Below are 27,284 nucleotides of genomic sequence, written 5' to 3' on the forward strand. Positions count from 1 at the left end.
AGAAGGTAATGGTCGTCTTGGGTCATTTGTGCATTAGGATCCCGATCGTTCATCTCACCAACCTCCAGTCCTGTAAACTGCTGGTCATCACCAACTCACCGAGGGATTTATGTGCATCCAGGTTTTTAACCATATTTTTGAGGAATCTGGGTTTTCTTCCTGCTTGCCTAATGATGCTTGATGACAGGGAGCCTCGAGTCTTTCTGCCGCCGAATGCTCAGCTTTGTATTCCTGATTGCATTGTCTATCAAGTGGCATGGGGAAAAAAGAGGTCAGGATGAGCTTGAGCATCACCTTGAGCACAAACACGTCTGACTTTCTGACAGAGGACAGACTCGTTAATGTGATGGGATGACTTGGTCCCGTCTGACATGCCTGCGATATTGAATGCAGCCTGATTGTGCCAAGACGATTAGTATTATGTGCAATTTCCAAAGAGCTTTTGTCTTTTTTTTTTTTATCTTTCACGGTTTTAGTTCTGAATTCTGCACTGAAATCTATTTTTAATGCAAAGGAAAGGCCAAAACTCACCGGTGGCTGCTGCTGAGGCCCATGATATTCACCAATGTCTCCAGGGTTCAGCATCTCTGCTCCCTGCATCTTTTTTTATGTTTTTTTCTAGCTGCTGGGCTAAGAGAGGTCACAGAGGATGTGTAGCACACTTGGTCATTGACGTGAAAGCATTAGCCGCTGCCAGCAGGTGTGTAATTATGTACAAAGCAGCGTTTTAAGCAAGAGACGTCCTATTGAATGCAGAAAGTAGGCCAAGAAGCGGCGTCTTCAGAGAAGTCCTATTTATTCCTCGCCCTCTTCAAATGTGTGACTTCTTATTTGAAGTTGTGAAACATTCCTGGGTTGGTGGGACTATTTCAAGACGATTAAAAATAGCACCAAACACACAACAGCTTATTATGCTAGCATCCATTTCTTTATTTTTTCCTCATTTACTTACTCAGTGTGCTCCCTCTTATCTGTTTGCTGTGTTTCAGGTATGGCGACATGGTGCCAAAAACAATTGTGGGGAAGGTGTTTGGGTCCATATGCTCTCTGAGCGGGGTGCTGGTCATTGCCCTGCCTGTTCCTGTCATTGTGTCAAACTTCAGTCGTATCTACCACCAGAGCCAGCGGGCGGAAAAGCGACGAGCCCAGAGGGTACTGACCCCCCTCACGATCTTCATTTTGCTTGTCTTTGCCCTTTTTTTCCCCCCTGTGTCCCTGTCTTATCCACGCCGTTCAGGGTGACAGAGCAAAACACTACCAACTTTAATATTAATCCTTTATTGTCTTTGTGTGTCTGTGTGTACTGTGTGGGCTCAAACTTACTTGAAAATCTTTCAGCAGAGGAAAAAAAAACCTTGATCTTCATAGAATTGTGTCAGCAGCTTTTCAGCTGCAAAATGTGCCTTTTTTCACCACTTTTTTTTTCTAAAACTGTTTTCCAAGACAGATTTTTTTCACTAATTTGTAGATTTAAACATAGCTCTTTTCTCATGAATGCTGTGGCTACCGGGGAGAGCCAATTAGTGTGAGAGGCAAACCGTCAGCGGCTAAAACAGAGGTCTGTTTGTTCAAACAGAAAACTCGCCTCGCTAGAATCCGTGCAGCGAAGATTCGAGGCACTAATGCCTATATGCACTTCAAACAAAATGGGCTCCTGATCGACTCACTGGAGGAGGTAACGGGGCTGAGCAGCAGCTTGGGAGGAAGGGGTGGGGATTGCAAACTGACCTGGGCCTCGCCGATGCTTGCATGCCACACTGCTCGGGGGACCATGCCACCACGGGATGCGGGATGGGGCGGGCGAGTTTGGCGATGCAGGGGCTGCTGTCATTCCAGTGCTTCCAGTTCAGTGTGATCGTCCTCCTACATCATACCTCTCAGCTGCAGCATTGACACACTCTCTCTGTCCAAACAGCAGGAGAGCCAGGGTGGCACACTTGCCTTCTGGTGGAACACAACCATTACAGTCACACTGACTCATGCCCGAGCTCTGCATGTCTGTCCACCAGGGTTTGGAGGGGAACGAGGGAACTTTCTGGAGAGTAGGTCGCCCACGGAGGCTGTCTGCTCAGCCTGCATCTCCTCTAAACTCTGTGTTTGGTCTGCTGTGTGTTTTGTGTGTGGTTTTCTAGAGCATCCAGGCTGTAGTGCAGTCTAAAAGTAGATCTACTCCGTCCGAGAGCCGTGCAGAGCTTCAGTGTGTATGTTGGGGTGTGTTGTGTCGTTTCCGTCCGTGTTTGGTCCAAATTTTATTCGAAAACTCTGTCCAGGTGTGCCCCTGCTGTTGCACTGAGATGAATTCAGCTTGATTTGAATACTTTCTTTATTTTTGTTCCCCTTTCGTCAAAACAGTACAATTCTACCAGTCAAACATGCACTCTTCCACTGCCTCCATGCATCTTTTAAACATCCCCATCTCACTAGGTTATGCAGACTGGCTGCTGTGCTACAGGTCAGCATTTCAACTCAGAGCTTTGCTACTCTCCACCACATCACCCAGCTACTAGCTGTTGCCTGAGATTGTTTTCTTTTTCCCCCTGAGTCTGAACCTGTTCAACTACACTGCTGCTTTGTTCTTGTCTTTGTCTGTTTTAACTTTGTGTCTTTCAAGGCCTCCAAGAAGGCGGGACAAGCTCTGGTGGGGAAGGCTGCAAGCCCTCCATTTGAGAGCCAACATCATCACCTGCTGCATTGCTTGGAAAAAACCACGGTAAAGCATCCTCTTCCTCCCCTCCCTGCTTCTTTTTGCATTTTCTCTGAGGCGCAGATGAAAATTAAAAAAAAAAAAGAATCCCTACATGGATAATTGCATCACTCCTGCAGTCTGCGCCGCATCATCAGTTGCACAAACCTGTTACTGTGAGTTACAAATAGAAGCAAAGTGAATTTTTTTCATCCACGCTCAAACTGTAGAATCTATTTCATAGCAGCGCGAGTTAAAAATAGCTGTAAATGCGACTGGGAAATCACGAGTCCCCTTGCCACCAACATGCTAAAGATAACACGACTCTGCCTGCCAGTTACATTATTTCTCCCAAACAAATCAACTGACTACATTTAACGTTATTTATAATTTACAGAGGTAAGAGCCTCTTTGGTGCTTTGCTGTGATGTGCCCTTTTTCTTTTTGACAGCAGCAGCTTCAAACACTGTGTGGGCACATGACATAAATGTGATGTAAATCAATGTGGTTGCTCTGGCAAAAAGCTTGAAAAAAGACAGGCAGAAAGACTACATAGCACTCCAGCACCAATGTTTACATCAAGCTTGTCGTGGTCTGCATTATAGATAGCGGATAGAAGAGCAGGAATGACAGAATGAAGAACAGAGACTTGATTCAAAGCATGTCACCGGGCCCTGAGCGGTGTCGCTCTGCCACCTGCTGGCACGCCTTTGAAACAAACTTGAAGCCTGACCTTCACGTTCCTCTCCCTTGTCTCATGAATAACAGTTGTGTTCTCACAGATGGCTCCTAATATGGACATCTGGGCAAATATAGTTGTATTCCCTCTATGATTAATTTTGCAATTATCAAACAATTTTGTCACAGATTTGGATCAGGCTGCTTCATCTTCAGGGTTAAACATCTTTACTCATTTAGCAAAGCTGATGGCCAACGTTAAATAGTAACTCATGAGCATAACGGCTATATCATTTTTATCAGCTTTTTATGGGTCTCTTTTTACGATTTGTCTCCTTTTGTAAATTGTTCTTTGAATGATACGACTGCACTTCCTTCTGACTATTAAAAGCACATTTGGAGCTGAATCCAAATCTCCACTGCGATTCTACCGCAGAATCACGAGTTTGTGGACGAGCAGACGTTCCAGGCCAACTGCATGGAGATCTCCGTGGTGAACAAGGCGGGCTCTCGTTCCTCCTCGCTGTCCTCGTCTCCGCACAACCTCAGCTCGTGCTGCTCCCGGCGCCACAGGAAGAAGAGCAGCTTCAGCCTGCCTAGCACAAACAACCAGGAGCTCAGCACCATACAGATAAGAGAGAGGCCACTGGCCAACAGGTAGTCTGCCAGGTTGTCTGCCTTATCTCTGCTTTTCTTGACACACATTAAATAAACACATGCAGACAGTGAAACCTGTAGGCCTTTAAGATTAGATAAAGTGAGTTGGATCCACGAGGAGACAAAATGACAGATTTTCTGTGATTTTCAGTGTGCAGCCACTTTCATGCCAATTTGCTCCTAATATATTCTGGACAAAAAAAATGTATAGATATAATTTTAAAAAATGCTTAAAAAGTGTAACTTGACAGCAGAACACAACTCATAGTTTAAGGATACTTAGTGGTGTGGGGGTCAGCAGTGTTTGCCCCTGGTTTGAATTGTTCTTTTGGTGCATGCGTGAATTTTCTTTGGGGACTTTGGCTTCCTACAGTCCAAAAACATGCTTCATAGTTTCCTTGGCAGCTCTAAATTGACTTTTTTTTCTGAGGGTGTAAGTGGTGCTGCCTTGGAATGGTGAACTGTCCAGTATGTACCCCACCTTTGACTTATGGTAACTGGAAACTGGTTGCTCTAGCAAACCCTGTGGCTCTTCCCAGGACAACCAGAAGATGGTTAGATATAAATTTAAAATGATAATAAGGAGAATCAGCAAAAAAGGTGTGAATTCACTATCCCTCTGTATGTAAAAAAAAAACTGTTTCTATAAAGCAGATTTTGTTTGGTACTTAAAGAAAAGATTTGGAGAACATTTTAAAGTTAATTTCAATTCTTGGGATCCTCTAGTGATCCAAAGCCTTCAAGATGAACTCTTGTCCTTTACAAAAAACATGCTTTTGTGACAACTGATGGACTATCCAGCCATCTCCCAATCACATTATGAAGCTTAAGACCGCAGGCGTCCAGTTCCTGAGCCGATAAAATCCCACAGCAGGCAAAAATAGGAAAAAGATTTTTTTTTCTCAAGTCTCATCTAATCCCAAGCATTTACAGTAGCAATAAAAGAGGTGATGTAATGCCAATTACTATGTCTGTTTTTATACAACCTGCTTCAACATAAATTTTTTTTTAACATTTCTTCAAACAGAATTTATGATGGTATTTTGTAAAAAATAAAAAAAAAACTTTTATAAAACATGTTGTTTAGGGTAATTTTATTCTGCAAAAAGAACTGCGTTACAATGGGTATCTTTGTGTAAAGACTCCATGGGACATAAGCCTCGTGTAATATATTTACAAGGTCAGACCTGGCTGCTTCCTTCACTCTTATTTCCTTTCGCAGCCGCTCCAGCCTGAATGCCAAACTGAATGAGACCGTGCCCTTGAAATGCAACGAACCTTACATCAGCCCCTCCATGGTCAGCCTATCCGCGCCGCCGGTGACCTCATCAGACGAGGACAGCACCACCACCACAGCCTACTCTCAGAGCAACATTGTTCGAGTATCTGCCTTGTAGACGTCTTGCCTATCTTGATCTGATCAGCTGACTGGTCTCAAAAAAAAAAAACACCAGATGCTAAGGAGAGGGACCACCAAGCATCAACCTGCCATAATCAAGAGGGATTATAAGATTAACAGAGGTTGGAGTTTTCTTTGAAGTAGTGAGCTCATCTGATGTCAAACTCTGCATGGTATTTAAAAAAAATAAAAAAATACAAGATGGGGACAGCTGCTTTGGAGGTAGAAGTGAATCAGCAGATCATGCGTCATTAAGCACAGAAGAACAAGGAAGAGTAGAATGCGTTGTTCTTGCCGAAATATACTGAGAAAAAAAACTTTATTTTTGAAAATGTAATGTCAATGTACTTGTTGTCTGACTGAAAGGTGGAAATGCAGAGGTCGTCGACCTCTAATGACAAAGCACATGTATTCCTCACCTGAAGTCCATCTTTGTCAGTATGAAATCTGTCTGCCTCACTCACTTACCGCTCATTCACAGAGATTGTTTTGAAAACCCCTGAATTCTTCTCATGCACTCATTCTCCTTTGCCTATTGTAAATACAAAAAATCTACTGGGACGGGAAACTATTGTGAATATTCATCAGCTGACTAATTATCTGGTTATTGTCATCGCTTGGTGAGTAAGATCTACCGCACATCCTGATATGTTTGTGAAGTGAGAGTCGAACAAACCCTACATATTTGACATTTTGGACCTTTGTGAAAGCTGCAACTGTTAGCCAACAATTGATATTAAGACTATACAGGGTATTTATTTAGTTAGGGCACAAGGTAGAAACAGAAGTGAATGTTCTTGGCAAAACAAATACCCTAATATGGACACATACTGTAGTATTTACCTGGAAAACCTTATGAAAGAGTGTTGATCATTGATTCTATTTACTTCCTCATAAATGAGTGTTCATAGACAAAGACTTGGTACATTTAGTTGTGTTAAAGAAAAAAGCCATTTTGTATATTTTTCATATTGTAAATATTTCTGTTAGAACTTTACCAATGCATTTGAAGTCAGCTCTTATTTCTAGCTTTAGCTCAACGGTCGTTGGCAAACTATTTCTGTCTGTTATCTGGTTGAATTAAGGATTTGCATGCTGTCATTGCAGAATTCTGTTTCATTAAAATATGTCTCTTTTTCTTGGTGAAGGTTTGTCGGTTGAAAAAATATGGAGGGAAACCCCAAGAGGTGTTCTGATGTACATCCTGCAAGGCTTTCAATAAAAGTGCTCCTCTTGTCTGGACTGCGTATGTGAGGGGTACGAAAAGGGACAAATGATCACACATTGTGCATTTGGTGCAGTGATAGAATAAAAAGTGTAGCTCTACTGAAGCAACCATTAAATTGCCCATGTCTTCTTTTCTTTTATGTAATATACAGTTGAAGGGATTTTCTTTTTTCCTGATATCTCAAGTAGCATCACTTATAGGAGGATTGGATAATGAGGAGGTGCTGCCACGGAACATGCGAGGACCTGACTGACCCAGGGGTGGGAGCTGACAGCAGGGTCTCTGGAGGCAGACGCACTGGCCCCAGCAAATGTTTGACACAGAGCTTCACAGCATCTCCCTGCTGAGATGATTGCACTGGTCCGGGCAGCTCCTCACAGCAAGCGCCTCCTCCGCTCTGCACTGCTCAGCAAATTATGAAAAGTCAGCCTGCGTAGAATCTAACATAGCACAGTGGTGTGTAAAATAATAGGTCTCTTACGTCCAAATAAGGACTCACATTTTAACAAGTAGGGAGCTGATTAGTTGCAATTGGGTTTTACTCAGTAAACATTATAAAAAAAAACTGCCTGATTGAACTGGCTCATTTGACTTTGGATTTAACCCAATTCTTTAGCTTATAAAACTCTGAGCGAAACTGAGGGTTCACTGCAGCGTATATCATCGGGTCGCTCAGGGAAGTGATGCAGGCAACCGACACCGACAGGACATCCAAGTTCTGAGCGATTAACATCTGAAAACAACAGAAAAAGAAAGAAAAAAGTCTTAAACAGCCACCTGTTTGGAAATTAAATCTCCCAACATGATGTAAGAAGGGGTTTGGTCCATTCACTCACCTGTGTGTTCTTGTTTCTGTTAATGAGACAATTCACCATGATGGTGATGATCAGGGGCAGCCAGAATAAGAGAAAGGTTATAATAATGTAGCCAGCACGCTTGGCCATTTTACTCTCCTTCTTTTTTCTTGCTCTCTCTTTACCTGCTTTTGACGGCATCATGCAAACAGCTCCTTCCATCACTGCAGACTCTTTAACAGCGTCATTGACTGGGGGTTGTGAGGACACCTGATGTAATGCTGAAACAGCCGCTGTTGCTTCCTCTTTTTTGTTATTAGATAGTGTCAGATCAGACTGTAGGACAGAAATATATTCAGGATCCTGGAACAGTGCCTTGGGGCTCGTTTCTGTGGGGGTTTTGACAGTTTCCAGACGTTCTCTGGGCTCTTTCTCTCCATTAGAATCGCTTGACACCCCCGGCATCCTCATGCTCTCCCTATCAACAACTGAAAGTTGATATGATGCCTTTGCTTCCGTTTTCATGGAGCACTCTCTCCATTGCTGTGTTTTGAACTGTTTCTCCACAGCATGCTCTGTGAGGGGCTGACTCATCTCCAGTGTATTTTTAAATTCTGTTTTCTTCTCAGAGCCGACTGAGACACATCGCGCAGCCTCTCCAGAGGTCAGCAGGGAGTTTTCCTGTAGTGGATTTGGCTCTGTCTGTGTTGGAGCAACACGTATGCTCAGGATTTGCTTTTGCTCCGACTTCTTGTGGGCATTTTCCAAAATGGACATGTCCAGTTTCCTCTGGTCACCTTCAGTTGGGTCTTTTTTCACAGCTGAGGTACCTTCATCAAATATTTTGCGGTTGTGTGATCTCAAAAGGGCAAATATGCGAGTGTAGAATCCAATAATGACAGCAAAGCAGGCAGCCCACAGAGGGAGCAGCATGTACAGTCCAACGGTGTCATAGGGGGAGGACGGTCCCCTCAGTGGACCGGTGCATCTCACATAAACGGGGGAGTTTTTCAAGTATTTCAAACACAAAGCTGCCACCAGAACAGCCAATGTCCACGTGAGCGGAATGAGCACCGCGAGCCGTCTCTTACGCCGACTTTCTTTGAAGGGTTGTGCCACCGCCTGGTATCTCTCCCCACTGATGCACGCCAGTGTCAACAACTGGAGACAGCTGCTGAAGTAGAAAGAAGCCATCTGTGTGTCACAGACCCAACCGTCCACACGCCCGCCCTGATGCACAGTGATGATGATGGTTAGCAGGAAGGGGCAGTCAACTGTGCAGCGCAGGAAGTCTATGACGGCAAGGTTCACCACCAGCGCATTCACAGACGTTTGCAAAGACTTCTGATGGTATACTGCCAGGATGACGAAACTGTTTGCAGCTATCCCCACAAAAGAGGTGATGAACAGAACCAAGCTGTTTGCTACCACAAGGCCAACGTTGATGTATTCCTCCCAAACGGTGACATTCCCAGAGTCCCATGCAGGTGCTGACTGGCCTCTCATCTTCAGGTTCAAGGAGTCAACATGCTCAGCTGTGTGTGTTCACTCTGTGTATTGAGCAAACATCCAGACTGGGTCTCCGACGGATGACTTATGAGCAAAGCTGTACCTTCGACGAGTCGCACTAAAGTGCCCGCCCTTTTCATTATCACTCCACAGCACCGGCGAGTCCCTCAGGAGCCCTCCCTGTTCACATTCATTAAAACCTGTGAAGTGCACCAGCAACAACTGGGGGGAACAAGTGATTGCCATTAACTGGATCGCAAACACGTCATTGTTGCCTCAACCCTCGACAAATTTGATTTTATGAAGGTAGGCAGAGGTGGATCTGAGAGACGTTAATGACGATGGCATGGCATTGTGCCGCAGCTCAGCGCCGTCTGTTTCATTTTAAACCAACCCCCACTGAGGTTAACAGCTTGGCAGTGGACCTGCCTGATGGATGAGTAAGGAGTTCTCGACAGAAGCAGGGCTGCAGGATTAGAGCGCAACATTGTGTAATCCTGTTTTACAGATGAAGTGTAAAATACTCTTTGCTTAAATGTAGAATTTTAAGAAGTACGCCAAATCTGGGATTAGATTAGTACAATTATTGTGCTGCTGACCAGCCTGCATACTGGACTAAAGAAACATCTTGTTTGAACGTAGGAACATAATCTGCTCAACAACTTACAGGACATCTTTACAAATCATGAGTCACGCAACAATCACTGCTACTTCAGGGTGCTGAAAGGGTTGGAAACACCTTATTTATGAGCCAATTTAAATTTACAGCATGAGCAGTAAATGTGGGAATGGAGGTGTCAGAAGGAAACAACAGAATCACAATCAGAAGCGTACAATTACACTTTAACCAAAGATGAGAGTCTGTAATGTCTACTAAATAAAAGCGTCTCCCATTATTGATTATGGAACCAAAGTGGAGCAAAGTCTATGTCCTATACTGTGAATCCCGTCGTTGCTGCATAACAGTAAAATTAAATAAATAGCAGCTCTTTTTGTAGCTGAACATAATTCAAACACAATTACCTGTGAAAATGAATTTAAGACACAACAAATTATTATTTTTTAATCATCACATCTATTTAATTTAAATTTTTCAGCTTTACGTTTGATTAGTGACGGGATAATCCATGAGAATCATTTTAGATTTTGCTGTGAGTTGATCAAAAGAAGACTTTATTTTGGCTTTTGCAGCTCAACATATTTTTCTTATTTATTTGTGCACTGTTGTCAGGTTTTTATTTATTTAAAACACTTAGTTACATAGTTAGCAAAAAAAAATAATAATTTCGTTTAACTGCAGACTTGATGACCTTTGGTCTCTGCTGAATTAAGTTCAGTGATTTTATGCAATCTACTATTGCAGTCAAAGGAAACGTCTCTGTCTATCTAATATGAGGCTTCCAAAAAACAAAACAAAAAGATGTGACTACTCGGCTGTACTGTTTGTATCTATGATATAATGTAATTATAGCCTACATATTGAAGTAGCAGACATCCTGAAATTGTTCAATATCTAACATCCTAAAAAGACTTATCTACCCCCAGCGCATAAACCCAGGCACACTTGATTTAGTTTAGGAACAAATGAGGTTTCGCCTTCTCACTGTTTATCCACGCAGTCTGGCTGCCTATAGTCTTGTTAAAAATGCATACAAATGGAAAATTACCACCACCTCCTTGTTGTCACAAAAGTTTTTTTGTGTGTGTTTTCTGTTGGTTTAAACTCTTTGTTGAGTTCCTAAGATACCCATAGGTATCTAAACATCAACAAACACACACACAGAGGGTAACAGTTGGCTTAGCTCAAATAAATCACAGAAATGAAAACTGCCTTATTGAATTCTCTCGCTGAAAGAAACAGATGCAGAAAAACAAGTGCTCCCAGCCATATAACACAATCTGAAAATAGATTAAATATAATAATTTTTAGAAGAGATAAGAAAAAACAACCTCTTTTTGAAAGTCAATCTTGCACCTGACTTGTTTTTTTCAAAGGAATCATTGCAGATGTCTGATAAACTCTGACCTTTTGGATTTTCGTTCTCAGCTCTTTATAAAAATAACACTCGGCCGAGAAGAGTCACTTGAGTCGATCTTTTTCTAGAAAGTGTTTTCCGGCTCCTGAAGTGCCACTCGGGTACTGGCAAATACCAACAAACCTTCCTTTAAAGCTCTCTTATCAATGAAAACCTGCACTGCAGGTTCCCTGACCTGGTGTCCTTGTGACCTTAAGGTCTTCCAAGAACAGTACAAGCTGTGGCACTTTTGTGCCAATCTTATAAGGCCTATCTTGTAAGATATAAAAATCTAGAAAAAAGGAGTTCAACAAAAGCATTCAAAAATGTAAAACAAGCTGAAAAAAAGGTAACTATCAGATAGAATAACATAAAACTGAATACATATTTTTTGCAAGTTCAAAGCTAATTGTATGTTTTAAAGTTTGTATTTACTTAATTGTAGTTTATTTAGTTTCAGTGAAAACCTGAATCCAGCACTACATGGCAGGCACTGACATGGAATCCCCAAGGAAAAATTAAAAGGGGGTGACCTAGGAACACGTGGCGCCGAGACTGGAAGCAGGGGCCAATAGCATGAGGAAACCGTGGGAACAGCTAGAAGGACTCGCCCAAGACCAGTCTGCCTGGAGAGCTCTTCTTTGTGACCTACTGTATGTCCCAACTGGTGGAACAGGCGAAAGAAGAGGAAGAAGAAGAAGTGCCACTGATGAGTTCAAAGATGTTCTCACCTTTTGTTTGAAAGGATGTCGATGATGGGGTTATAGAGACGGCTGGTCTTTGCAAAACACACGGGCAAGGTGGCAACCAATGGAGAAATGCACAGCTCTGGAGCTGCAACCACCACCACGGACAACACTGTGTAGGGTAGCCAACAAATAAAAAACTCAACAACCATACCCAGGATCATTAAGATGGGATGATTGGTTCCCTCTGCCTGGAGTGCTCCCCCTGTTGCTCAAGGCTTCTGTTCAGCTGGAGAGACATTTTAACTACTTCGAAGTTAATAACCCGTGTTATGCAAAGAGGGTCAAAATAATGCATTTGAAATACTAAAGAGTAAAAAAATAAATGTACAAAAAGAAAATGAGCCAGCCTCTTTTTTTTAAGATGTCAGCACTTTGAAATAGTAGATAAAGCAGAGCACGGCACAGAGGACATGAAAGCTGTAGTTGCTCTATGACACACCCCCCCCCCCCCCCCACCCAAGCTATAGAACAAGGAGTATGGACCCCTTAAGGAACCCTTGAATAGTGGCCACAAACAGGCAGAACACCCAGACAAACAGCGGGTTCGTGATGCTTCTGTGCACGCTAAGCCTGAATCTACTCTTTGGACTGCTCATTGCATTGTAGAGCTCAAAGGCAAGATTGGCTACGGTGCAGGGAGAATCCAAACCTGGGCGAGAGAAACAAAACTTTTACACGAAATTTAAAACAAACAAAAGGTTAAATTCATTCAAAGAAAAGCTGTTTGAATGTAGTTTTACCAAAGTAATTAACTGCCAACCATGGGAGTTTGTAGCAACTTCCAATCCACGAAGGGCGATCATAAAATTAAACGGACATTGCCAGTCTGAAGATTCAAGTTGCTGATATCAGAAGAGATGGATTCTACAGCACGAAAATTCCAGTGTTTTCCTCAGGGGGATCTTCCACAAAGTGGATAAGTTTTCATAGAACGGGGGCAGAGCAGTGGTAACTCCCTGGTCTGGATGCTTGCTTTGATTGGGGGGGGTCCTGTGGCTCTTCTGTGATCACGAGCGTGTAAGGGATCAGGGGGGATGAGAGCACAGCATGTATTTTATGCTATGTACACATGTAATGCATGTAATGTTCGTTCATGAACCAACGTTTAGGGGGTTCTGGAACTCGCTTTTAGCGTATGGTGTTTACAGTGGACCCAATACTAGTAGCGTGTTTACCTCCAGCTGGAAGAGGCTTGGTGTGAAATGTCGAAAGGGTACCGATATATGAAAGACGTGGTGTTATAGAATTCCAACCGGGCACAGACCGCAATTATTAATTTCCCTTCCACGACCAATGGTTGGCACTTCTGTGAATTAAAAAGAGTCCCTGTTCAACTCCTTCAACATTGGGAAGTTAAAGCAGTTGAACAGGGACTCTTTCCAATCCTAAATTTTTGGGATTGGGAAGCCAAAGTAATTGACTGTTTTCAGGTAAATGTTATTTTTGATAGGGATACATGTTCTTCCTATGGATCCCTGGCAATGGGGAGCTTATGGTTTACAGTTATGTTCAATAATCAATAAATGGTCTGAATGCTTTCAGATATATTTATATGAACGATTTAAAGTGAAACTTGCTCCTATGAGATCTTTTGCTGAATGTTAAAAAGGTCAAGTACAATGTGAACGTCCAGTAATAGACAAGTTGTGCATTTCTTATACAGAAACAAAAAGGAAATCTAAACTTTGTGTTACTGTAGACACTTAAGTATTGGTGTCTGCAAATATCTGCTATCGGCCACAGTTGCAGGGGAAATATCGGTATCGATCTGAAAAATGTAATCTCGGCCCATTCCTAGTCAAGAGTGTCTACGCTTTTGGACTAATTTTTGTTTGATCCCTGAACGTATATAGTTACATTGCCCCCACTCTATATCTGTCATTTTTTTCTTTTGTAGATTGGGATAGGGCAAGCTCAATCTCAACACATCCCTGTGACTTTTATGTTACTTGCCTGTAATTGTGCATTAGGAGAAAAATGATTTTATCCGAGGTTGCAAACGCAACTGATGACAAATTTTGTGGATTTCAATCTGCACAGCTGTGATAGCCTCTGAACAATAAACCAATGAAAAGACAGTCAGCACAAAGGGAGAGGTTGGGTTGATGTCGTCATATTATGGCTAAACCGCCAGAAGAGACCTGGAGACAAACAAGATTTATTGCTAATGCAAGGGGCATATAATTAAGAATGGCATGATATAGCCTTTTTTGAAACATCAATTTTAAGGCCTCATGAAGTCCTTTAAATACGAGCCCAAATACTGGGTGAAAATCAATCAATGGGACTTTAATAGTGAAATGACATAAAAATACACATCATTAATATGCATAAGAAACACAACAACAAAAAATCTCCATTGCAGTCCCAGCTCTCGCAGATCTTTTATATTCCCTTCCCTTATATTTGTCAAATTTCTTCTCAATAAGCCTTTATGTCAAGACATAAAAAGACTTCAGCCATCCTCTGCAAAACTGAAGTGTAAGGAGCTCAATTGTGCTTCCTTCACAGATTAAAACGCAGCATTTCCACCAAATGTACCAGTGACGCTCCATTCTTCCTGAGACACTCTCATTCCTCTTCTGCCTCCTCCTCCTCTGAGATGAAGCAATCAGTCGACTATGTGTGGAAGCATCTAAAACTATTAAACGCAAAGATCTCAGTAGATCAAAGTGCGATGTGTGTCAGCATGAGTGCTGAATTAACAAAGATGCCGCCTGGTGAAATTTACAAAAAGCTTGACTGCCACAAATTACATTAGCCTATTATAAAAACACACAGCCGGCAGCAATGTGAAGTGCAGATTAAGGCAACGGAGTATGTAATGTGAATGTAAAATACCCATTTCGCTAGAGATGCAAAGGACAAAAAGGCAATGCACAACAAATGCACGTTAAAACCTGCACCTTGTCTGCCCCCTAGTGTTAGGTTAGGCAATGCATCCATTTTTAAATAAATACACTTCTCAGAAACACACACTCACATACAAATACACACACTTTTTACTTAAATAGCAAAAAAAACCAGTGTTCCTCTCTTAAGACTAAATTCTTTTAAAGGACACATAACTAACATGTTTTAAGTTTAACAAATGTATCCCAACCATTAAAATAATCACACACACATATCTAAAAACACCCCCTAAGACAAAACAAAGTTTGGACAGTACATTTAATTTCTGGATCTCTGATAATCTCTCTGATGAATGAATTAGACTCTGCTTTGGTCCTTAGGGGCTGGAGACGAGGCCGAGCAACCGGAGGGATTGTATTCTAGCCAGTATGGGGATTCGTGCTGCAGAGGAGTGCGGCGAGGGAAAAAGATGTGCCGGAGGTCATAGTTAAGCAGGCAACTAATGGAGGCCATGTAGATGTCAGCGAAGCGTGACAGTCGGCGAGAGAAGTAGGTGGGATTGTGGTACGCACGAAAGAGGCTCCCAAACTGTGCATTAAAGATGTCCTTCGTTTGTGACCTGCAGAGAAAACCCATATCCTCAAATCGTGATTTAAATAAATGAATGGAGCAGCCCAAATGTTTGGTATTTGTTACCTCATTGCATCTCTTTCTTTGATCCACTCTTCAACTACAGCTTGAGATGCTGGATCCCAGTGCACCTGCCAGCAAAAGTACAGAAGAACTATGAGGAATTCTGTGTGTTTTCTTGGCTTTCATGTTCTATAGTTGGCACAAACAGTCTGAAAGTCAAAACCAAATTTACTGAGTTGTTAGAATGACCAGGTAAGTGGTAGAGTGTGAGACTGGGAAGTCGGGAGTTCAAAACCATCAGGTCGTACCAAAGATTCTAGAAAATGGCAATGGGTTGGATTGGCAACTTGTACCACCAAATGGTTCCTAGTACAGAGGATGGGTCAAATGTGTGCACAAATTTCACCCAACCAGGTGTGTGACAACTGATGAGACTGTGAATTGGAATGGTTTTCATTTGATCCATTTAATCTGAAAGATATTCCAAATTCCTGATGTGAGCAAATCTTTCTGGTAGGGTACAAGGGAGGGAGTTCTTCCAACATATCCTTAAGGGTTTCTGCTGTGCTTCTTAGAATTTTTTTTTGGTCTGATCAAGTTGCTTTTGAAGTCTGTTTTTGGCCGTAAAGGATGCCCAAGTTATTTCATGTTCCTAAAAGATATTTCTTACCAGTGTTAGCAGCTTATTTTCATGGACAGTAACACAACTCTGACAGTTGGATATTCATGCTATTTCAAAGGGCCAAACTCAAAATGAAGCTGGATTTGCCAATAAACTTTCTCTAATTATCATGATGGGTTTTAATTGGCCAGAGGTTTGGGGGACAAAAATGACAGCCCTACTGTACTGCATCTGTCACACAAGCAATTTCTAAAAGATGTGTAACAAAAGCAGCAGAAAAGAAAATGCAAATACCCCTCCCACACCATTTGACCATTGTATTTCTTTGAACTAAAACTACTTCGATCTAAACATACAGTTTCTTTCTTTGATAATTTGAGTTAAAGAATTCCTTATAGGGTGTTAGTTTTACCTGAAGTATTTCCTGTGTATTCATATCCATGACACCTGTCAAGTGTTTCTGTGCAAAGAAATTATAGCAAGTAACAATTCTAAAGAATAGGTTTAATAAATCAGTGGTCCCTAACCTATTTCAGGACACAGAGCAGTTTAATAAACAGGGGGGGGGCAAAATTATTTTCAGCCACCAATTGTGCAAGTTCTCCCACTTAAAAAGATGATAGAGGCCTGTCATTTCCATCATGGGTATACCTCAACTATAAGAGACAAAAAGAGAAAAGAAATGCAGAAAATCAAAAGTTTAACTCAATACTTTGTTATATAACCTTTGTTGGCAGTGACGGCAGTAATTTCTGTAAGTCTTCACAAGGTTTTCATAAACTGTTGCCGGTATTTTGGCCCATTTCTCCATGCAGATCTCCTCTACAGTAGTGTTGTTTTGGGGCAGTCGCTGGGCAACACAGACTTTCAATTCTCTCCAAAGATTTTCTATGGAGTTGAGATCTGGAGACTAGCTAAGCCACTCCAGGACCTTGAAATGCTTCTTACGAAGCCACTCCTTCATTACCTGGGAGTGTGTTTGGGATTATTGTAATGCTGAAAGACTCAGCCACGTTTCATATTTAATGTCCTTGCTGATGGAAGGAGGTTTTCACTCAAAATCTGACTATACATGCCCCCATATATTCTTTCATTTACACAGATCAGTCGTCCTGGTCCCTTTGCTGAAAAACAGCCCCAAAGCATGATGTTCCCACCTCCGTGCTTTGCAGTAGGTATGGTGTTCTTTGGATGTAACTTGGCATTATTTCCCCTCCAAACACGACGAGTAAAATTCTTACCAAAAAGTTCTATTTTGGTTTCATGTGACCATAGGACATTCTCCCAATCCTCTTCTGGATCATCCAAAGGCTCTCTAGCAAACTTTAGACTGGCCTCCACATGTACTGGCTTTAGCAGGGGGACATGTAAGGCACTGCAGGATTTGAGTCCCTGGCGGCGTAGTGTCTTACTGATGGTAGCCTTTGTTACTTTGGTCCCAGTTCTCTGCAGGTCATTCACTAGGTCCTCCCATGTGGTTCTGGGATTTTTGCTCACTGTCCTTGTGATCATTTTGACCCCACAGAGTGAAATCTTGGGGGGAGCTCCAGATGAAGGGAGATTATCATTGTCCTGTATGTCTTCCATTTCCTAATAATCACTCCCACAGTTCATTTATTCACAACAAGCTATTTACCTATTGCAGATTCAGTCTTCCCACCCTGGTACAGATCAACAATTTTGTTTCTGGTGTCCTTAGACAGCTCTTTGGTTTTGGCCATGGTGGAGTTTGGAGTGTGGCTGCTTGAGGTTGTGGACAGGTGTGTGAATTTCTAAGTGCATGCGTGTATAATACAGGTAATGAGTGGAGGGCAGAGGATCCTCTTACAGAAGAAGTTACAGGTCTGTGAAAGCCAGAAATCTTGCTTGTTTGTAGATGACCAAATACTTATACAATACAAATTCAAATGAATTATTCAAAAATCAGAAAATGTGATTTTCTGGATTCTTTTGTCTAAATACAGTATGTCTCTCGTGGTTGAGGTATACCTATGAGATTACAGGCCTCTCATCTTCTTAAGTGGGAGAACTTTTGGCCCCACTGTAAGACAATATTTTCATGAAACTGGCCTGTACTGGGTTGGAGTGGCTGTTTTATTTATTTTTTGTTGTTTTTTTAGCTACCAGTTTCCATTAACCTTTTAGGGTAACGTTTATCTTAAACCTTTGTAAAATATCTGTAGCTGTTTTAACTTTGTTATACAATGGATTTTGTGCAGGAACCATTGAAATGTGATATAAATTATCCCTTAACCCATAAATGTCAAAATGGAAGATGAAGAATTGAACGCCAACTGAATGCTAACCCTCGTCTCACTTTTAAGGTGCAAATACGTTTGCTTTTACGTTTGTTAACTTTGCTAGCTTGGGGGTTTCAATTTAGCGGTCAGCGCAGTCGCTTTCAGAAAGTAGGAGATGTATTTTTGGCACATGACCGAGTGATTCGACATGTGTCAAGAATGACTTGGATGTGGTGGAGAACACAGTACTTTACTAAAATAAAACTTCCATCAGAATCAGATTATAAATAAAACAGAAAATTTTAGGTCGTGTTGATTTTTCTCTGCAACCCGTTACGAACTGTCCCAACAACCGGTACCAGTCTGCGTCCTGGGTACTATTGAATTAAATGACAGGGGGGCACTTTGAGAAGCTTAACCAATCAAAGAAACCCTATAGGTGGACGTGGGGCATCACCTGAAAAAGCTTTAGTCAGGGAACCACTTTAAAGATGGAACAATAAAAGGACATTGTATAGAACAAGTTTTAAACAATGCAATGTTAAACAACTGCCTTCATTTAAAATATCAAAACAAAAGGGCAAAACAATCTCACTAAATTGAAACAAAAAAGTATCTTCTATGGTCTTCTAACCTGCATCTGCTCGATAAGTCCAGTTAGGGCCTGTAACCAGGACATCATGTGCACAAACTCTGGTGTGTTCATGATCTTGATCTCCTTCCGCAGCTCAGGGATGATGGCTCCTGTCCTCCATCCGTGTTTAAGGGTTAGATCCTGAGGAAACAGATAAGGTTTTCACGTAGGATGAACAAAATTACACATTTAGTTGGGGGATTTGTGTCAGATATCTGGAAAAAATAAAAAAAAATTAGAGGAGAAAAATGTAAGAACAGAGAATGTTGCTTTATAGACTAGAGGCAGAGCAACATGAGATCAAATGCAGCAATATTCTTCAATTATACTTTCATACTCCCACTAAGATGATGCTGCAGTGACATTTAACAGCCTAATAAAGACTCAGTGTAGCTGCACAAATGAGGAGAGGAAAATGTGCACAACGTCTTTGTCAGAAAGGTCCCACAGGGCAGAAGACAACTATACCAGAGGAATATTATAATTTAACCAGACACAAATATATTATAAAATGTTCGTATGGTAATGTAAGTTAAAAAAAAACAATATATATGGCAACAAGTTTCATTGTGTGATTGATGTGGAGTAATCATCTTAGTTTTTTGTTGAGCTTTTTCAGTTCTGATTCATAACTGTGTCTGAGCAATCTAGGATCTGAGACATATATGTTTAGACCAGGGGTCGGCAACCCATGGCTCTTTCATGCTTTTGTTGTGGCTCCCTGTGACTTTGGAAAATAATGAGTGTTTTATAATATTTAAATTTTATTTTAGTTTGTTCATCTGCTGGCTCCGTACGAAGCGCGTACCACGTCAAAACCAGCTTCCTCAATGAGCTCGTATTTATCGGGCGAGAACTGCAGAGCTGATAGCAGGAGTACACACGCGGTCCGGAGTGATCTTCTGCCGGGAACTTGACGTGCCGCGGGGCAGAGAGAAACTCGCTGATGACAGAGTTTGCGCCAGTGTTGCCAGATAGAGTCCCAGTTTTCCAGCCCAAAAGTCATCTGAAAACCGCCAAACCCAGCCAAGAACCGCCCAACATAACTTTTGTTGATGTTTTTTTCCGCACTGGACTGTTTAGCAAAATAAAAGATTTTTCTAAATAAAAGATAGTTCAGGCTAATAATAAAATGTGTACAATATTGAATATTTCTTCAGCAGGCCGCCTTCTTCCATTCATTTGCTTAACCCGCTCTATCCCCGCTATAACCTACGTCCGGCTCTTTCATCCTTGTGCGGCGCTGGAGCGCCCCGACTATCGTATTTTGCAATCTCTGTGTAGGACACACTGAGGAGCGCGGGGGAAACAACTCTCAACTGCAGAAGATGTGAACAGGTGAACAGGTAGAGAGAAAAAGCAGGTAAAGAGGCGGAGGAGGGGCTTTGGCTTCAAACTCTGTCAGAGAGATGGAAACACGGGTGTCAGATTGAGACGCGGCTTTTCCTGCGGGAGTTGAAGCAGAGACTTTCTCTGGGATGATTTTATGAACTCAAACATGGAAACATGATTACCAAGTAGAACTCTTCAAAATAATAAACCTGATCTCTCCACATTCTCAGTTTCTACCATGCATTGATAAACACATCGCTCCATGCAGCGATCAGACCAGAACTTCAGCTGGTGACTCCCAACGCCATTTTTTTGGTGGTATCATCCTTTAAAGAACACAATGTGCATTTGCAGTGATGTATGTTTCAGAGGATGTCTGATTGGCCAATCTACATGTCAATCAAGCCCCGTACTTCTCAGTGAGGATTTTGATTGGCTGGTGGATTTTTAAGAGGTACTTTTTTTTAATCTTTTCTGGCCCGCAATCTACACTCATGTCCTTGAAGATCGACGTAATGAGCACCCTTGATATAATATATATACATGCATAATATATATAATGATGGCAAATCGGGTTGTGGCTCCGGGTGCTTTCTTTTCATTAGGGGCGGTCCCAAATGGCTCTTTGAGTAAAAAAGGTTGCCGACCACTGGTTTAGACCTTAAATACATAAACTAACTCCTTCACATGTATTTGCAGTAACAGGCCTGTTCCGCTGAGTTGTAGCAAACCACAAAAGCCCATCGAGACGACTGTTGTTGTGATTTTGGGCTATACCAATAAAATTGAATTGAACTGAATGTTCCATTGCTCTTAAGAAAAAGTCATGGCTGACAACCATTGACCAGACATTCTGTCAGAGAGACCCCTCCTAAAGGCTGAAGAAGCGCATTTATAAATAGATCAGAATGACTTATTCTTTTTGGAGGTATTGATGTAACTCCGAGACAAATATTGAAAGGAAAAAAGGAAAATGAGGTACAGTTTTTGTCATAACTTTATATGTGGATGAGTTCTTTATTTAAAGACCCACTCCAATGAAAATTGTGTTTTTAACATGTTTTTGTGGCATTTGACATGACATGACATTGACATGATGGAGGACATATTGAGCTCCAACTTGCATTTCTGAGCATTTCGTTTTTCAAATTGTGGTGAATCAGGAGCAGTTATGGGTTATGTTAGATTGGGGGTGTGAGGAGCTGTAAGCTAGCGGGAGAAAGTGTAAAGAAATAGCTCAGTGATGGGTGTTGGGAAGGGGTTACTCTGTGCCAGTGGTCCCACCTACAACTCAGAGGCAAATTTCCAATAAACTCCTGCTGCTCTGCAGAAACTATGTCCTAGAAAACAACACAGGTTTTTTGAATTTGGCTAAAAACGGCATCATAATAGTTAGAAAATCACTATCACTTCATCACAAGTTATTCAAGTTATAAAGAGACTATCGGAGTGGGACTTTGAGGAAATTAGGCTGCTTTAGTGGTAGTTTTTGTTGATCTTTCCGTTCCCACATTTGTTGTAAATATAAATGCCTTACTGCCAAGTCACTGTAGATGTGATCTCCAAAGTACAGTACTTTAGATCCCCTCCAACCCGTCAGTCTGAGGAACTCGTAGAGGTTTCCCTGTCGATCAAAAACACATAAAAAGGATAAATGAATTACAGCTTGAATGATGAGTAGGATCCAAAGTAATTTGTTGGGAAAGGTAAACCTGGCAGAGCACCTGCTTGTAGATTTGCCCTTTTTCCAGCCGGTGGATTCTGTCCCACAGCAGTGCACCTTTGTCTGTCACACGCCTGAAAGGTCTGTGACAAAAGCCAGGCGCAGGACATGTTTGCACCTTATTGCACAAGCCACACAGGTATCAGCTAGCGTAATTGCATCTGCCTTAGAAGTCCCCAAGGGGGGGATACACAAAACTTACCACAAAATAAGCTACACTAAGAAAAAAGAAAAAACCTGCTTACTTTCTCCTGTCGTTGAAGAAACCAGGTTTGTCAGCTTGAACTATTACAACATCGAACAGATCCCTCCAATCTTTTCCAACAATATAGCTCATTCCACGGTCCCTGAGGAGACAATAACACAGCAGTAATAAGATGTCCACACAGCAAGAGACATGCTGGTGGGAATCTGTCAGGTTCCTCAACAATTTCGCAGAGAACTGCAAACTTAAGCACGCCCACGTTTGTCATGTCAAGCTCTAAAACGAGGCACCAGTTAAGTAAAGCAGCAAACATATGATGATGCTGATGAATTGAACTGCCACTTGCTCCCACTTACACAAAGTCAAAGGGGCTGTTGGTGATGAGGAACATCTTTTTTCCGTGCGCTGACAGCTTCTTCAGGACAGCGTGGCTTTGCTCCCCGTAGCAAATGTACTTATCTGAAAACAATTAAACAGGTAGAACATATGAGGGACTTTGTTCAAACAAGGCATCCTCCAGAAAATCAATATGACCTCGCAATGGCAAAATGACTTGTTGTTTTATTGAACAAGCAGCTCATCGTAATAACTTTACCAATATCTGCCTCCACTGCTCGATACATGATCCCCTTCACGTGGACATCTCTAATGGTTTCCTGAGAAGAAGAGGAGAGCCGTGAACCAGAAAGTCCCAACACCAATGCAAGCATCAAACGCATTTGTATTCAGCCCTCACAGCAGCTTTGCTGTTCCGCAGGTGAAACAGTTGATTTGAAAGAACAAAGCACGCAGATCCCGGCATACAAATGAAAAATGAAGACAGCAGGAGTTTAGCTGCTCTGTTGACTCAGTGAGAGCACACTTGTGTGATTGTAATCAACGCACAGACTCCCGTTTGAAAGCCTGGGTACGTTAGGACGAACTGGGCTTGTTTATCATCTGATACACAGAAAAACTCAAAGTGCGAAAAAAAGAGTTGAGGCAGGAGAGTAAAAAAAAAAAAAAGATAACAGAGGCTGTGCTGAAAAGATATGTGAGGCATCGTTCAAACAGAACACGTGCGGGGAAGACAAGTCTCTGTCAAAAGTGTAACGGAGTGAGGCTGAACAGACACCAGCAGCACCACAGTTGGCCTCACAGAAGAAGCTCCGCTCACACCGCTCTTCCTGTGAAGCGCCAGTCGCATAGCTGGGGGCGACTATGAACGACTAAAATTAGAAGATGCTTTTCAGAGCTAAACTTGAGAGGCAGAGGCTGGAGCAGCACAGGACAGACATGCGAATGCTTGAACAGGCCCAGTCCAGCTAACAGGACTCTGACTCACCTTCACGTCTTTGTAGAGGTGGACGGGCTCATAGTCGATGTTGTGCTTCATGAAGTAGTCATTCACACACAACAGGAGAGTCATCTCAGGCAGAGAGAAAATATCCATGAACTGCTTCATGGTGTGGTCGTGTGAACTCTGTGGGACGAAAATCAACCCTTCTTAGAGTTGATCTTTCAGTTAAGGTGGAACAGACATCATTACCTTGCCATAGAAGTCACTCATAATCTCTAGGGGTACGTGACAGCCTTCATACATGGCAATGACTTCTTCATCAGGAACTGGATGAAGACCTCTGCATGAGAAACGAGAAGTACCCCAAATCCTTTAGACCCCCTAGATCGCAAACCGGTACCGGTCTGTGGGCCAATTGCAACCGGACCACAGAGAAAAACAACATGATCCACCTTTTTCCCCCCGTTTAATTTCTAATCTGATTCTGAAGGAAGTTTTATTTTGAAAAACTACTGAATCCTTCACCACATCCGAGTCATTCTTAACACATGTCGAGCCACTCGATCACGTGTCAAAAATACATCTGCTACTTTGGTGAAGCAACTGCTCTGACGGCTAAATTAAATCCCCCAAGCTAGCAGAGTTAACCAAAAAATAAAACATATTTGGAAAGTTTCTTTATGCAAAAAAGAGCCAGAAAGCAAAACTAAAGAAAACTAGAGCGGCATTTAACAGACGGATTTAGAATATACCTGAGCCTGACTTAGGCGTCTGATCTTTTTACAGTTATGAGCTAAAGGAAAATCTATATCACATTTTAATGGTTCCCACACAAAACCTAGTCTGCAAATATAGTTTAATCCAGCTGCAGGTATTTTACAGAGTATGAAGATAAACTTTATCCTTAAAAGTCAAAGGTAAACAGGACACTAAAGAAAACTGGACGCCCGCTTCATTCATGAAAATCTTGTCTGATAGTTATCTGGTCTGTGGCCTGAAAAAGGTTAGTGCTAAGTGCTTTAGACCCAACATGAGGACAAATATTTTGGTTCATGGTGGCTCTGTATAAAAAGTGTTAAATTAACTTGAGTTTTTTTAATATTTGAAGTTTAATCTTCTCACAGTTGCCTATATTTTCCATCAACATGATTTAAAAAATAAAGGGTTCATTTACCTGTACACAGTTCCCAACTGGATATAATGAAAAGCATCAATCTTCATCAGGAGTGCCTGTTGAAAATCATACAGTACTATTAGAAAAGAAGAACTAATCTAATCACAAAGTTTCAGAACACTATAACAAGACAAATCTTTTCTTACCTTCTGGACATCGTAGTGAAGTCCCCTGACAGCAAAATCGGGAATATACTCGTACTTCCGCAGGCCCTCTGGATACTAAGACAATCAAGTTAAGCTTTGAAGTGACAACTGTTCTTGATTCCTAAATAGGCAACATTGCTAACTTAAAATCTCAAACATGAACTAGAAACCACCCAAAGAATGCACGTTTGAACAATCCAAGTCTGCCTCTAATGCCCTCACCCGGTGGTTACTGATGAGGAGGTCCCGCGCTATGTTGAAGATCAGCGTGTGCAGATGACTGGAGTAGAAGGCCAGGGTGTAGTCATAATCAAAGCCATAGATCTCTATGTCTCGTAGGCTCATCTCATTGTTTGCAAAAATGGTGTCTGGGTCGACTTCATGAGTGGAAATACCTGGAATCAGATTCACAACCTGAAGGTAAATCTCTGATATGAACAGGCGATGAAAACAATCAATAATTACTTTTAACAGCTTACATCAAAAGCAAAGGTTTATGTTGACATTTTCTAAAAAAAATATGGATAAGTTATGCAGCAACACAATATAACTTCAATATAAAACCACAAAGGAGGTTCTAAATAAAGAAAACAGCTTGGTTAGAAAAAACACTTAGTTAACTTACTAGCCTGTTTCTACTAAAGATGCTCAGTCTACTCCTGATGTCATGGTGAAGTATCATTAAAAAGAAAAAAAAAGTTTCTTTTTTTTTGAGGATTCAATTTATTTACTGGTCTGAGATAAATTGAAAGAAAAACAATTAAAAGTATTACAACATGATCACTTCAATAAATTATAGTGGAACTTTGATTTAGAAAAAGTAAATGTTATTACATCAACAACTGACAAAAAATATGTTTTATGACTTATAAATACACAATAAATGAAATTACTTTACAGTGAAAATCTGAAATGTTGACCGATCAATGTTGCACTGAAGTGAACCTGAAAGTTTGAGCATTGAGTAGGTTGATAGTTTACTCTTGTTTTCAATTCAAACTGGAACACAGACATAAGAGATTCAAAATAAAACACATTAAAGTCCCACTCCGATCATATTTTGATCGATTCCCAATGATCTTTTAGTTATGATTATGTCATTATTAGGCAAAAAAAAAAAAAACCTGTGTTGATCTCTAGGACTAGATTCTGCAGAGCGGAAGTAGTTCATCAGAAATTCCCCTCTAAGTTTTGGCCGGGTCTGTTGGTCCTATCACCCATAAGTGAGAGCTCTACGTTTTCACCATTGACTTTGTATGAGAACTGAGTGACTCCTCCCCCTCACGATGCATACAGGAAGTACCAGCTGGTTCCAAAAAGCCTGAATCCCATAAACTTCTACAGAGAAGTCATTATATTTGTAAGAATAACCATTCTTGCTCAGATACCTTTTTAACAAGTTTGTAATAATGTTTTCTTTTTATATATGTTTTTTTTATATAGCTATAAACAGGCCAATCAGCCTGAATAAAAGCATGTGCTGCCCGCTGGCCCCTATCTAAAAAGTTTGAAACGTCCGATTGACAGATCATCCTGAGCCCTCTTTCAGTGAAGGGTGTGGACGACCACAAAGTCCACTCCTGATTGGTGACAGTGATTGCCCCCCAGTCTAACATTACCAATGCAACAAAAGCAGTGAGCAACATTGGAGCTGTCCAGCCGAACAGTTTGGAGGCATATACCAGCTCAGACCAGGAGAAAGGAGACCTACATGGATCATCTAGTGGAAGCAGGGAGCTTGAGGCCCACCCAGTGGATTTTCTACGTCACAAATAAACTCTTTTTCAAACATCAGGACATTTTAAGCTTTTTTTTCTTTATGCATGTCCTCCATCGTGAGAAAAATGCAACAAGCAGATGTTAAAAACACACTGACTTCTGCATGTTGACTTCCATTTTATTTAGTCGATCGCTGATAATAGAAAACCCTTTTAAGTCATTTACGGTTTATCACACATTTTTCTTTATTTACACTGACGGTTGCTATTTATTCAAAATGTACTCAAAGGTTGGGTTGGTCCTGCATGATTCATCCTTGAACACTCCTGATAACGTGGTGTTACAGTAAATGTGACCGTGTGTGTGTGTGTGTGTGTGTTTAACCGCATACCCTGTGTTTGCCTCTTGGTCTCATTGTAAACAGACCACAGTCTCTCTGTGACGCCCTCGCCGCTCGAGTAGTTGCTGCAAACAGATGCTGCGCAGTTAGGGGCGCGGGGCTGATGTTGGGACCACGGCTGACCGACTCCACGAGATATCGCCCTGGAAAAATTCCTCCTCCACGGGCGAAGCCAGGACGATCCGTGGGGCAAATCCCGAAAGACATTACAGACGCCACGCGCCCTCTGGAAACACTCCGTGTACTTCAGAAGAGACGAAAGAGGCAGCGGCATGGGCGCCATTGCGAGATTGAGAGGAGTCTCGGAAACGAGCGCGTGCGGTCCCAGGCTCCTCTGAAAATGTCAACACAGTGCGGCTTCCTGCGTCACTTCCGGATTTGGAGAGGTCCCGGTCAGTCAGCCAATCAGAGCACTATGCGTCTGTCCTTCAATTCAGTCGGTCAAGCACTTTAACGAAGCAGTAACTTTTCACGTTGTTTGGAACTAGATCTTTATTGTCAGGTAAAAAATTATATATATATATATATATATATATATTAATGTGTAAGTAAAATAAAATAGAATCAAATAAAACAAAACAAAACACAATGAAATAAAACAAAATAAAATGG

At 41.6% G+C, this 27,284-nt stretch overlaps 2 protein-coding genes across 3 annotated transcripts in view; one reads left to right on the forward strand and one right to left on the reverse strand.

Annotated features, from left to right (window-relative positions):
• Positions 1-6,752, forward strand: part of LOC101165880 (potassium voltage-gated channel subfamily D member 2) — a 50,688-nt gene extending 43,936 nt beyond the window's left edge. The window contains exons 3-7 of one of the 2 annotated variants that reach the window (XM_004069543.4): positions 990-1,152; positions 1,577-1,675; positions 2,612-2,710; positions 3,798-4,018; positions 5,241-6,752. In XM_004069543.4, the coding sequence (XP_004069591.1) occupies positions 990-1,152; positions 1,577-1,675; positions 2,612-2,710; positions 3,798-4,018; positions 5,241-5,415 (757 nt within the window). In that variant the 3' untranslated portion in view covers positions 5,416-6,752. The remainder of the gene's footprint in view (positions 1-989; positions 1,153-1,576; positions 1,676-2,611; positions 2,711-3,797; positions 4,019-5,240) is intronic. The other variant, XM_011475956.3, reaches the window with a different exon arrangement.
• A 7,228-nt stretch (positions 6,753-13,980) lies between these two features.
• Positions 13,981-27,033, reverse strand: LOC101155847 (5'-nucleotidase domain-containing protein 3). The gene is made up of 14 exons (XM_004069928.4): positions 26,664-27,033; positions 24,776-24,948; positions 24,554-24,628; positions 24,408-24,463; positions 23,483-23,573; positions 23,279-23,416; positions 22,550-22,610; positions 22,311-22,413; positions 21,995-22,096; positions 21,751-21,832; positions 21,564-21,650; positions 18,695-18,835; positions 15,262-15,326; positions 13,981-15,184 (listed from the first exon to the last, which is right to left on the reverse strand). The coding sequence occupies exons 1-14, from the start codon at positions 26,953-26,955 to the stop codon at positions 14,923-14,925; spliced, it is 1,728 nt and encodes a 575-aa protein (XP_004069976.1). The 5' UTR covers positions 26,956-27,033; the 3' UTR covers positions 13,981-14,922.
• Positions 27,034-27,284: the final 251 nt, after the last annotated feature.

Source organism: Oryzias latipes, chromosome 6, assembly GCF_002234675.1.
Source record: "Oryzias latipes chromosome 6, ASM223467v1".
NCBI lineage: Eukaryota > Metazoa > Chordata > Actinopteri > Beloniformes > Adrianichthyidae > Oryzias > Oryzias latipes.